The 11,593-nt window shown below is 36.6% G+C and overlaps 1 protein-coding gene across 2 annotated transcripts; it reads left to right on the forward strand.

The window, feature by feature from the left end:
* The first annotated feature begins 584 nt into the window (after positions 1–584).
* Positions 585–10,804, forward strand: LOC146521424 (polyunsaturated fatty acid lipoxygenase ALOX15B-like). 2 transcript variants are annotated; one of them, XM_085154967.1, is made up of 15 exons: positions 585–682; positions 852–1,014; positions 1,840–2,038; positions 2,184–2,262; positions 2,790–2,906; positions 2,996–3,099; positions 3,702–3,868; positions 4,041–4,181; positions 6,474–6,677; positions 6,874–6,960; positions 7,045–7,214; positions 7,686–7,807; positions 7,920–8,020; positions 9,378–9,548; positions 9,819–10,804. In XM_085154967.1, exons 2-15 carry the CDS (start codon positions 877–879, stop codon positions 9,996–9,998), a joined length of 1,980 nt encoding a protein of 659 aa, XP_085011093.1. In that variant the 5' UTR covers positions 585–682; positions 852–876; the 3' UTR covers positions 9,999–10,804. The 2 variants fall into 2 exon arrangements, with proteins under 2 accessions (XP_085011093.1, XP_085011094.1); XM_085154968.1 differs by having other exon boundaries at positions 627–682; positions 870–1,014.
* The last annotated feature ends 789 nt before the right edge of the window (positions 10,805–11,593 follow it).

Consider the following 11,593-nt stretch of genomic DNA (forward strand, 5'->3'; position numbering starts at 1 on the left):
AGATAAGTGAAAAAAAATGTAAACTGGAAAAGTTGGCAGAGACAAATGCCATGGCAGGAAGATGACACTGAAAATGGACCAAACATCTGCTAAAAGAGCATCTCAGATGATCTATCCATGACAAGAGGTCACATGTTTCTTTGGTGTGGTTTGAAATGCTCAGTGTAAAAAAGTTTGGACCCTAAGCCTCATGTCCTCTTTAAAATCTAAATTTTAATAGAAGCTATAAGAGGTCCTGGATTTGAATCCAATTTCTATTTTTTTTTTACCTAAAATGTTACATGTTAAACTCAAAAACCGTAACTACCCAACTTTGTGGCTTAATGCCTTCACATCTGGAGCTGGTGCATCCTAACGTGCATGACCTGAAATCCTCTTACGTGAGAAAAAACCCCCACATAACTGACAGTTTGTTTATCAGTTTTGGGACTGGTACAACAAATACTAAGTCAGTTCCTGAGAACTCACAGTTTTTTTTTGTGCCAGATATTCTCATCCATTTTAGAGCTCCTGGATTTATTAGTGTTTCATTAGAATTATGTGAAGTCTCGGTAACGCCCAGATTGTCTCTTTCACTTGGTTTTCCCCCACAAAAACTGTATATAAAGAGGTACATCAAGTGTTGATTTTTCATACCCACGGAGCAGAGCTTCAAAGTACCATCTTGGTCTCACTAGCAAAGGTAAGATCTTATTTCGAAAAAGGAGCTTAGAAGGCAAGGGTTAATTTTCAATCATTCAAAACAAGTGCAATTAATAATTTAATAATTATTTCTTACAGTATATTTTCTGCCATTATCATTTTTATTTAATCAGTACTGTGAATAGTTATTAAAATTCTCTTCTCATCAGGAATTTTGCACTTTCAAGAGTGAAAATGGGCGATTATGAAGTGGTCTTGTTCACTGGAGATCTAGCATTTGCTGGTACTCTCAATAAAGTCTTCATGAAGCTTGTCGGCACAGCAGGGGAGAGTGAATTCATAGATTTCAGATCAGTCTACCGGAGAGGACAAGTAAGCCTGAAATATCTTTTTCCATGTTTAACCCCCAAATAACAAAGTTATTTTTGTGGCTAATATGAGCTAGTGACCCCATTATATTTTATATGCCATTTTTGAATGGTTGTATTTGTGTTTTTTACACGTGTACTGTTTAATTGATGACATGAATTCAGAATTTTATGAGACATTATGAAATTTTCTAATTTCAATACTTACAGTTTTACCATATTCATGCAAAGAAAGAGTTTAAAAAGACAAACTGTATAAACAAAATGCTATCAGGAGCAAGCATTTTTAAGTAATGTTTTTCAGTAGCAAGTATAATTTGTATCTGCCATAAGTATTTGGTGTAGAAAAAGCAAAAAGGTCCCATGAATAGAAAACTTTGAAAGACATGGCAACCATTGTATTTTAAAACAAACCATGATCATTAATACATATTTTAATATAATCAAATAATAATAATAATAATATATGAAAACTCATGCGTCAAACTTGGGTCTCTGGCATGAAAAACATTGATTTGCTCCTCCACCAATTTTTTTTTTGAATTTTCAAGGGCTGCTTTTCTTGCTTTTTATAAGAAGACATGAATCAATACTCATGAGAGCTAACTGATTTAAAGTCTTGGTCATAGACATGCAAAAAATACAATAAACACAAATCAAATGTATGCTCAGCAACACAAATCAATAGATTAAAGTAAATTGTGACTTTTTCACAAACTGCCAGGAGACTGGATTGGAGGATGCAGCCTAGGATTGTTTTGTTTAGTTTTTTATGATGATCTTGATCTCGTGTAGATTTTTCAGAGACATTCTATCATTAATATTCCAGAAAGCACGGGCAACTGTGTCCTGCCCAACCCTCCTTGGAGATCTGGTGCTCATACAGCTCGAGAAAAAGGAGTTTTTAGTCCAAAGCTCATGGTATCCTGCCAAGGTGGAAGTCACTTCCCCTATGGATAAGACCTACAGCTTTCCAATTTATCACTGGATCACTGACAGCAAGGTGCACTACTTCAGAGAGGGGACAGGTTTGTAGACATGTTTGTCTGACATCATGTATGTAGTTCAAGATATAAAATAATAACACAAAACTATAATTAGGATGGAGCAAATTCCAACCAATACAGTATTTGAAATGAGTTTGAACATGCCATTTTTCTTTCATCTTTTAAGCAAAAATTGATGATGGTAACCCTCTTCCTGGTGGGTACAGTCGGCAGCAGGAGCTGGAGTGGGAACAGAGTGTGTATCGGTAAGAAGTTCAAGGTTTTATTATAACATTTCTTTACTCAAAGAATAAGGAAACCCAAAATACTCTCCCACAAATGCCAGTATTTAGTAACCTCTTAAATATGCGCTGTGCAATTTTTTGGACCGTTATTTCATTATTAGCTTCTGAACAGGTTGTACTTCAACTTGAAAAGAGAACCCTTTCCCTATTCTCTCACAGCCTGTGGAGTGATTTCTAAATACTTGAGATGAATTTTCACAAATATCAAAATGATGTGACATTTATTCTTCAAGAACATTGGTGTCTTTGTTTGTTTTCAGATTCAAAAAGATATACTCTATTTATCACTATTTTAACAAACCTTTCCTTGCTTTCTACCTCCAAGCAAATGGTGCAGATCACCTGAGAGTCATGGGAATTTTCTGAATGTTGATCTGAGCACCTCTAAAATTTTAATTATATTTATGTTTGTATTCTCTACTCAGATTGCAGATGCATTAGTAATCTAGACTCACTAAGTTCCTTACCCCTGTTATTTTCTGTCTTAGCTGGGATATATATAAAGAGGAAATTCCCCATTGCATTAGGACAGACACTTTACTGCCCGATGATGACCGCTTCTCTGTAACCAAGGGAGCAGAGTTGGACTACAATTACATAACAGGGTAAAGTTATTTTTCATTCATCTGTGTATACATTTATTGACATGATTAAGCATGCATCTGAAAAAAGTTACTGTGCCTTTGTTTTCTAGAACAGTAGAGCTGGAACTTGCAGAACTACTTGAGTGTAAGAAAAGATTTACTTCTATGGAGGATATACGTTATCTTTTTCACGTCCATGACAATAAGATATCAGGTAAAGAACTCTCATTGTTGTAAGTTCAGAATTTCTTTTTAGTGCATGTCCAAAAGCTTTCAAATCCCGATATGACATTGCCTTCAACTCTCCAGTCTATCAGTAGATCACAGAGTTTACTACAAATTTTTTCCCAGATTTTACTTAGTGTTGAATTGTTTATTGGTCAGCGGTAACTTTATTGCCCCCAATGGGAAAATGATTTGCAGTATGTCCATACACAGAAACAAAACAAACAAACAAACAAACAAACAAACAAAGCCAGAGAGAACAGCCCAAACTTTATCATCAACAAAGTGCAATGTGCAGTACTGATGGCAGCCATCATAATAGCAGCAGGTACAAAAGACACTCTACGTCTCTTGGGCTTCACTGCAGGCACTTTATACCAACGACCAGAGAGAAGCAGCTGAAAATCACTAAAGAGTGGTTTCCCACTTATATGGAAAGTTTCCATTATTTCACCAAAAGAAACAAAAAAGAAATGAAATAAATAATCATAAGTAGATTTTCTGCAAATGTAAAAAATGTGTACCAGTTTTCAGCAAGCATATTTTCCTTTTTGTGTGGCCCCACAGTAAAATAATATGTTATTTTTACAGAATATGTCATTCAAAACTGGATGGAAGATGATTTCTTTGGCTACCAATTTCTGAATGGCGTAAACCCCCTGATGATCCAACGTTGTGTAGAACTGCCCAAGAACTTTCCTGTTGCTGAGGACCTGGTCTTCCCTGATGGTCAGAATAAATTGACAGATGAAATGGAGGTAACTGTGTGATTCTCCTGAAATAAAGCAGACTAAGTGTATCATGTATCTGGTTTGTCTTACCTGCATGGATGGCCATGTGATTGTATTAACATGTTAATGTTAAAATTTTCACATAATGTCTGCATGTGTGAGGCCAAACAATTTATCTTGTTTATAAAATTTCAAACAGAAGGGCAACATCTTCCTGTGTGACTACAAACTTTTGGATGGAATCCAAACAAACACCATCAATGAGAAAAAACAGTACTTGATGGCCCCCCTCGTCCTACTCTGGGAAACTGATGGTAAATTGAAACCAATTGCTATTCAGGTGAGTTTAGCTACAAGTTGATCTACAGAACTTTCCTTCACATTAAGATACAAAACATCTCCCTTCTGAATATAAGCACAATGATGCTTGTGGTACTTTAATTGCTTGTGTTTACACCTAGCTTGAGTTTTCTATTCGAAGCAAAATTAACCACAGGCTGCCCTCCTCCATAATGTTCTTCTGTTGTATGTTCTCTGTGTCATGTATGTTTATCAGCTAAAAAGGCAGGGCATATACTGCATACCCTAGTGCCAGTGAAATGACCACAAGCTTCACTTAGTCGTGATAAAGTTGTCATTGTCATGAACCGTATTGTTCAAGTTACTTGGAAAAAGTAATTAGTTACTTATTACTGATTACTTCTCCAAAAAAGTAATCCTGTTACATTACTGATTACTTATTTTCAAAAGTAATTAGTTACTTATTACTTTGTTGCTTTTTCAAAACATGATGCACAACCTGAATACGTAATAAAGCAATAGACCTTTCAGCCCAATTCTATTTCTCCTGCAAAATCCATCATATAAAATGCACTCAAATAGAAAAGTTTAATTTAATTTAAACCTATTTCCAGCATAAAAAATAAAATTATGTTTTGTGTTTACACTCACTCTTTCAAATAGATGCAAGTAAAACACAGCAAAAAAGAAATAACATCAAAGCTTCAGCGGCACTAACTCCTGTCACTCTTAAATCTGTTTTCACCTGTTTAGCAGGAGTGGGGCAGGTGGAGGTTTGCCCGGTGCCACAGCGGTCATGTCAGTGGGGGGATCCGGGGCTTTCTCTGTGAATTTCACATTCCCGTGGCAGCGTGCTCGCTGCTCGCTCAGATTTGAAGTTTAATTTTTCGCTGTAGAAAAAAGTTTTCTTCCCACGCAGAGTGAACAGCAGACGCTAATGTTTGTGTCACTTTTTACGGAATAAAACTTGAAGTGAGCACTTCCACGCTTTAAACGCTGCGTGGTCGTACTCTCTCCTGCACTCCATATTATCCATTGTTGATTTGCACACATCCATTGCTGCCACGGACGTCACACGCTTATACGTCATTGTCGCGAGACACTCTCACAAACAATATCATGGTTTAGTAATGCAGTAACGCAGTAACGCAGCATGCTTACGGGAAAGTAACAGTAATCAAATTACTTTTTTGCAATTCTAATCCCTTACATTACTCGTTACTTGAAAAAAAGTAATTGGATTACAGTTTTTTTCCCATCTCTGGTCAGGAACATGCTGTGTTACTAAATTACAGTCATCTGGTTAACTGCCTAGATCATGGTTGTTACTGGAGAAAGGAAATGTTAGTTATACATATTTGCATTGTCCCATTACATAATTTACTAATGGATTAGAAACCAGTACCATTTCACAGTATACACAAGTTAGCTGGGGAAGAAATTTGTCAATCTAACGACAAATGAGAATTTCACCCATATATGACCTGATAAAAATAATGTTACTGTGCAAGGAAAGTATGATTAGGCAGTTAGAGTTGTAAAGTTAGGTCTGTGGCACAAATTTCGCCATGGTTAGTTCATGATATTTGGAAACAGACAGATAACTTACCGGTTCTGTCAAGAAAACTGGGTGGGGTGGACTCAAAGTCAGGATTCAGAGCGTTCAAGTTTAGTGCCTTTATTTACAGCATAAACACTAGAGTGGTATATGCACTTAGTGATAGGTAGCATGTATTGACTCTCAGCCACCACCTTAAGTAGTGACTTCCTGATGAGATCATCTGTGACAGGGGGTTGATTTCTACAGGTGCGTGAAGCCAGAGGGAGGAGCTCTCGTTGAGTTCCACCCACAAACAGACACACAAGCACGGAGAAAGGAGAGAGAGAGACAGAGATAAAACAAAGCCTGTAACAAGCAGCTCAGGGGACTGAGGGACTGTGACAGGGTCCTCTGTTCCCACTATAAAAGGACATTCCATTTGCTTCCTCAAAGAAAGAAAATGCAGTGTAGGCATGTTTTTCTTTTCTTTCTTCCAGACAACATTTTACTCACCATGCTAGCACTCATGTCATGCACTTCAACACTACTTATTAACCGGCTTATTCTCTTTTGGCGACTTTCCCCTGTTCATATCAGATACAGCTTTGGATGTAAAGGTATAATGTCTCATTATTTGTCACTGTTGTTGATACTCTCATGACAAGAGACAAACATGCATCAGTTACAAGCCTACAATAAATAAGCAATATTTACAAAAGAGGCTTGATGGTTATTGATCAATACTGGTACTAAATCAAATGCATGGATACACATTTGTTTCTTCTCCTGCAGCTGAAGCAGCAACCAGCAGACGACAACCCCATCTTTCTTCCTACTGATTATACGTACGACTGGTTGTTGGCTAAGATCTTTGTGAGAAGTGCAGATTTTAACCTGTATGAACTTAATGCTCACCTGCTCCGCACTCACCTGCTGGCTGAGGTTTTTACACTCTCCCTACTGCGCAATCTGCCCATGGTGCATCCTCTCTACAAGGTAAATCTTTATGTTTCAGACATATGTCAATTTCCTTTGAGGTAAGAAAGTAGAAAGTATCCTTACTTGTGACCTTGACATCATCATTTTAACTTATTTCTCTTTAAAGAATGTTTGCACAAAATCAGAACATGTGAATATATAACATGAGGGAAGAAAAAAAGGTTTTACTCGTGACTTTCCCTCTTTCTGTCAGCTTCTCAAGCCTCACACTCGTTACACTCTTCAAATCAACTCCTTAGCTCGGGAGCATCTTGTAAATAAGGATGGAATTTTCACTAAGGTATGATAAAACAAACACACTTAAACATGTTTTTCAGTGCCACATAAAGTATTTATTTCTCACTGAGATTTGACTGTTGTGTAGTTTGCAGCTTCAGGTGGAGAGGGTGCCTTCACAATCCTGCAGAGATCGCTGGCCTCACTGACCTACAGCTCACTCTGCATCCCAGATGATATTTCAATGCGTGGCCTGAAAGATGTGCGGCACTTCTACTACAGGGATGATGGACTCAGGCTTTGGAGAATCATACATAGGTTCTATTACCACTCTGTCTGAAAAAACATATGAAAAACTGTAAAATAACTTTATTCCAGCACCATGCTCCACACACACACACACTGATAAATAATTCTTTGCAATTTTGGTCAACTCTAGAAAACCCATCATATTATTTGCTGAATTTGATACTCTTATGTCACTCCAAAGTTACTTTTATGCTGTTGCTACAGGTAATAGTGGAAAAAAAACTATTTTACAATGGGTTATTGATTATCCAGTAGATCTGAGGTGCTCCTGTAGTTTGATTGTTTACACACAAACCGTAAACCTCAATAATGAGAGAATAATTTTTGTTAAATCTTACCTTTTCCTGTTCCCTGTTTTCCACTATGTCTGTCAAGTATAGAAAAAGTCATTAAAAAAAGAACTACAAAATAAAGAACTAATCATATATAACTAGAATGCAGCCATGAGCGTGACTGACTGCATGTTATCATTTATCAAAGGTTTGTCCTGGGAGTGCTGGGCCACTACTACAAGTCTGATGCTGAGGTCCAGAAAGACTCTGAAGTGAATAAATGGATTTATGATATTTATGAACATGGATTCCTTTCCAAAGAAGAGACAGGTGACCTTTCAATAAAGTATCACACTTCATAATGATAATATAGATGCTGCATCTTATCAGAATGCAACTGGTGTACGTTGATGTAATAGAGTTTTTTCACTATGATCAACAGGAATTCCACAGAAATTCAACACTGTGGACGAGATGGTCAAGTTTGTCACCATGGTGATCTTCACTTGCTCAGCCCAGCACTCAGCTGTCAACACTGGACAGGTGAAGTCTTCTAATTTACTATGATTATCAGTGTTTGATCACATTCTACAGTTTCCTTGTCCTGCATTCATGGATGAATCCTGGACGGATAAATTCCACTAAACTTTGATGCTTGTCAGGTAGTTTATACAAGCCCATTAGCAGCTAACAAATTATTGTTATGTTGTGTTATGTTCTCACTATTCAGGATTTTTTTTAAATAAATTCCTTTTGTTTGACAATGATTTATGTTTTGCTCCATGATTTCCTCTTGTGTGTTTTTATAGCTTTAGTCTCTCCCTTGTCAAAGTGTCTGTCTGTCTTTCTGATCAAATGAAGGTCAGTTTTTATATTAGCCTATTTTTCCAAAGTCCTTCCATTCAAGTTTTATTCCTGCTCATCCTTTACAGAAAGATAGTATCACTCTGATTCCTTTGGCAAAAATCCAGTGGGTTTTTTGTCTTTGGATTACTGCAACGTAACATATATTTGGAAAATTACATTATTATGCATGTGAGTATTTTGTTAAACATCCCTCTGTTTAAGAGTGGACTTATAAACTGACATGAAAAGAAATAAAATGGTAATAAACATTAACAAACTGAAGAACTTCAGATACTTTAGATGTGTGTATACTGAGATGTGCAAAAGCTTTGGCATTGTTATCGTTTATGTTAAGCACATCAAGTTTATGGGTAATTTGACATGGATGGGTGTGTGTGTGTGTAGTCTGGAGCTTGCTGAAGCTTGGTCTCTGTAGGACAGGGTCATAGAAGGTAGGAGGTAGCTCCTCCTTTGCCTCCTGGGTATTGTACTTGGTGGTTCTGGGGCACATGTCCAGATGTTCTGGCGTGGTTGTGGCTCCCTTGGGTTTGTGATCCTGCGTGGCTTGGGGCTCTGCAGGAGGCTTTTGTGCTTTATTTGTGCTTCATCTTTTTATGTTTTCTAAAATTCCCCCCTTACAAACTATACATTTTTTTTTAAATAACATAGTATAGTATGTATGTGTTTACATTCAGGTTGTCAAAGCTGCTGGTCAAGACAGGTTCAAAACTATAAAAATGTACTGGTAATGTGCTGGTAATGTGCTGTTTCAATAAAGCTGATACTGACATTGAAATGGTAACATAAAATGAGAAGTCAGTGGATTATGAAGTTAGTTCATCAAGCGCAGAGGCGCTATATAATGTCTGTATAATGTTTTATAGCATAGTATTTGAAATGTTTCTCTCTAAACGAAAGACTGACTGATTTTACCATCCCTAGATCAAAAACACAGAAAAATGTGCTGTGTTAAAATCAAGGTTACTAAACTCATACTGTAATACTCCTCATATTAATGTCTGTAAATGACCTATCCAATATTTTGTCAATGCAGTATGACTTTGGTGCCTGGATGCCCAACTATCCTACCACCATGCAGCTTCCCCCACCAACCAAAAAGGGGGAAGCCACCAGAACCACAATGCTGAACACATTCCCCGATGTTAACACAACAGTTCATGGCATGGGTACCATGTGGCAACTGAGCAAGTCATCAGCTGACTGCGTAAGTGCTCTGATAAGACTTCAAAACTGAGAACATACAATATAAGCTATGTCCATTTTGTGAAACATAGATTAGACAGTACAGCATAAATTATCTCCTATAATGATCACCCTGTGGTCAAATTATGCTATTTTATGTTAAAAGTCTATGTTTAATCACTATTAACAGCTATGTAGAGCACTGTTTGTCCAAGACAAATTTCCTACGTAGTAAATTAGTTTATTATAGTCTATCAAAATAACTAAATGTTTCTCTTATCAATCTCATCAGGTCTTTCTTGGCAACTACCCTGAAGAGCACTTCACTGAGAAGGTTCCTCTCAAGAGTATAAAACAATTTCAAGATGACCTGGGAAAACTGAGTGCAGAAATTGAAGACCGAAACAAGAGACTGGACCTGCCATACACATACCTGGATCCAAAGTTCATTGAAAACAGCGTGTCCATCTGAATATTAGAGGGCGTCTTACCCTCCTTCAGCTTCATATTAATAAAAAAGAAAAGTAGGGTACAGTGAAAGAAAAAGAAAAACTATTTCTTAGCTTATCAATGAACAGGGAAATTAAAAATAGATGTGACTAACATGTTTTTTATGAACAGGGTCTTTGCAGTCATGTTTTCTTTTCTTTTGTTTTGACACATGAATTAATACTTTTTTAAAAAATACTATTGCTGTGGGTGTGTTTAATATTTAGAAAATGGGCCAGAGGGATAAGTGTGTAACTGATTCTATATGTCTTGATGCATGCTCAATCATCCAGATAAGGAAAACCCAAAAAGTTCATTCTGTTTATCTGGATGTATTGTTTTCAGTGGGGGAATCTGATTCTATATATTTAGCTTTTGTTTTATGTAATATTTAACTTCAGATTAACTAACAGGGAAACTATACAAATTGTTATGAAGCTTCCATATTGAGGTTTTTAAGAATGGGATTCTTTGCAGTCTTCTGGATTTCTAATTTTTATTTTTATTTTTTTCCTTTCCACTAGAATTATTTTCCACTTTTTTGGCATTGTGCTGCATGTTTAGTTTACACTGATAAATGAATTCATCTACCTTGATGTGGAATGAATCTATACCAAATATTGACATACTTTTAAACAAGATTCACAAAGAGAAATGGAGACAATAGCATACCCCTGAAATATATTGTTTCATTTAATAATCTCTGAAATTATGTGATGAGGACAAAATACTGTGTAACTGCCACATTATGATCACATGATTTTAACATTAAACTCAAAGGTTAAAGCACTGTTTTCATTCTGTGTGACTTCATAAATAACTTTCTGACAGTTCTTCTTTTTTTCTAATAGTTGATTATTGAGCAATAAATGGTGCTAGTTTCATCTCTGTCTGTGTCCCCCCCTGGTCTGGCAGGTTTCACCTCTCAGGGAGAGGTATGATCCTAAATCCGGCATCTGTGTAATAAAATTAAGAGGCACATATCATGAGCTTTTTTCCAGCTCCTTCCTCAACAAAGAAACAAACTCATCAGTCTCTCCCCATCATAACCAGCATCTCATTGTCAGAACGCACATAAATGACCTTAGTGAGTATCGTTACATGACAACTGAAGCACAATAAGACTGAATCTCATGTTCATTAATTTTTTTTTTCCTCAGTTGTACTACAACTACACAGTGACCATTGTAACAATATCTGAACATTGGCAAACATTGGCCATGGTATCTTGATACATGCTCAATCATACAGGTAAGTAAATTCCCAAAAGTTGATTCTGTTCTTCTCATTTTCAGTGGGAGAAATGTTTCGTCACTAATCCAGGTGACTTCTTCAGTCTCAGCTGACTGCAGGTTTCCTCAACCTTATAAACAGTACATTTGCATAATGACTGAATTGAATTGAATTGAATATTGTTCAGGAATTTCACAAATTTGTTGAAGTCTAATGTGTTGGCTTACAGGTAAACTTTTTTCTGGAGGTGGATAGGATGAAAACTTCCAGCATGACACAATGTTTTCCAATCAGCAAGCTTTGCAGTAAAGAGAAGATTTTCCTTTTTTGGTTACTTTTATGTCA

Source organism: Neolamprologus multifasciatus, chromosome 3 (genome assembly GCF_963576455.1).
Source record: "Neolamprologus multifasciatus chromosome 3, fNeoMul1.2, whole genome shotgun sequence".
Lineage (NCBI taxonomy): Eukaryota > Metazoa > Chordata > Actinopteri > Cichliformes > Cichlidae > Neolamprologus > Neolamprologus multifasciatus.

Bases quoted from the DNA above. Each gene is read 5' to 3' on its own strand.
- LOC146521424 (XM_085154967.1), top strand. From the start codon at position 877: ATGGGCGATTATGAAGTGGTCTTGTTCACTGGAGATCTAGCATTTGCT. The intron at 2,907-2,995 runs GTAAAGTTATTT...TTTGTTTTCTAG, and splicing joins GACTACAATTACATAACAGG to AACAGTAGAGCTGGAACTTG. The intron at 7,215-7,685 runs GTTCTATTACCA...CATTTATCAAAG, and splicing joins CTTTGGAGAATCATACATAG to GTTTGTCCTGGGAGTGCTGG.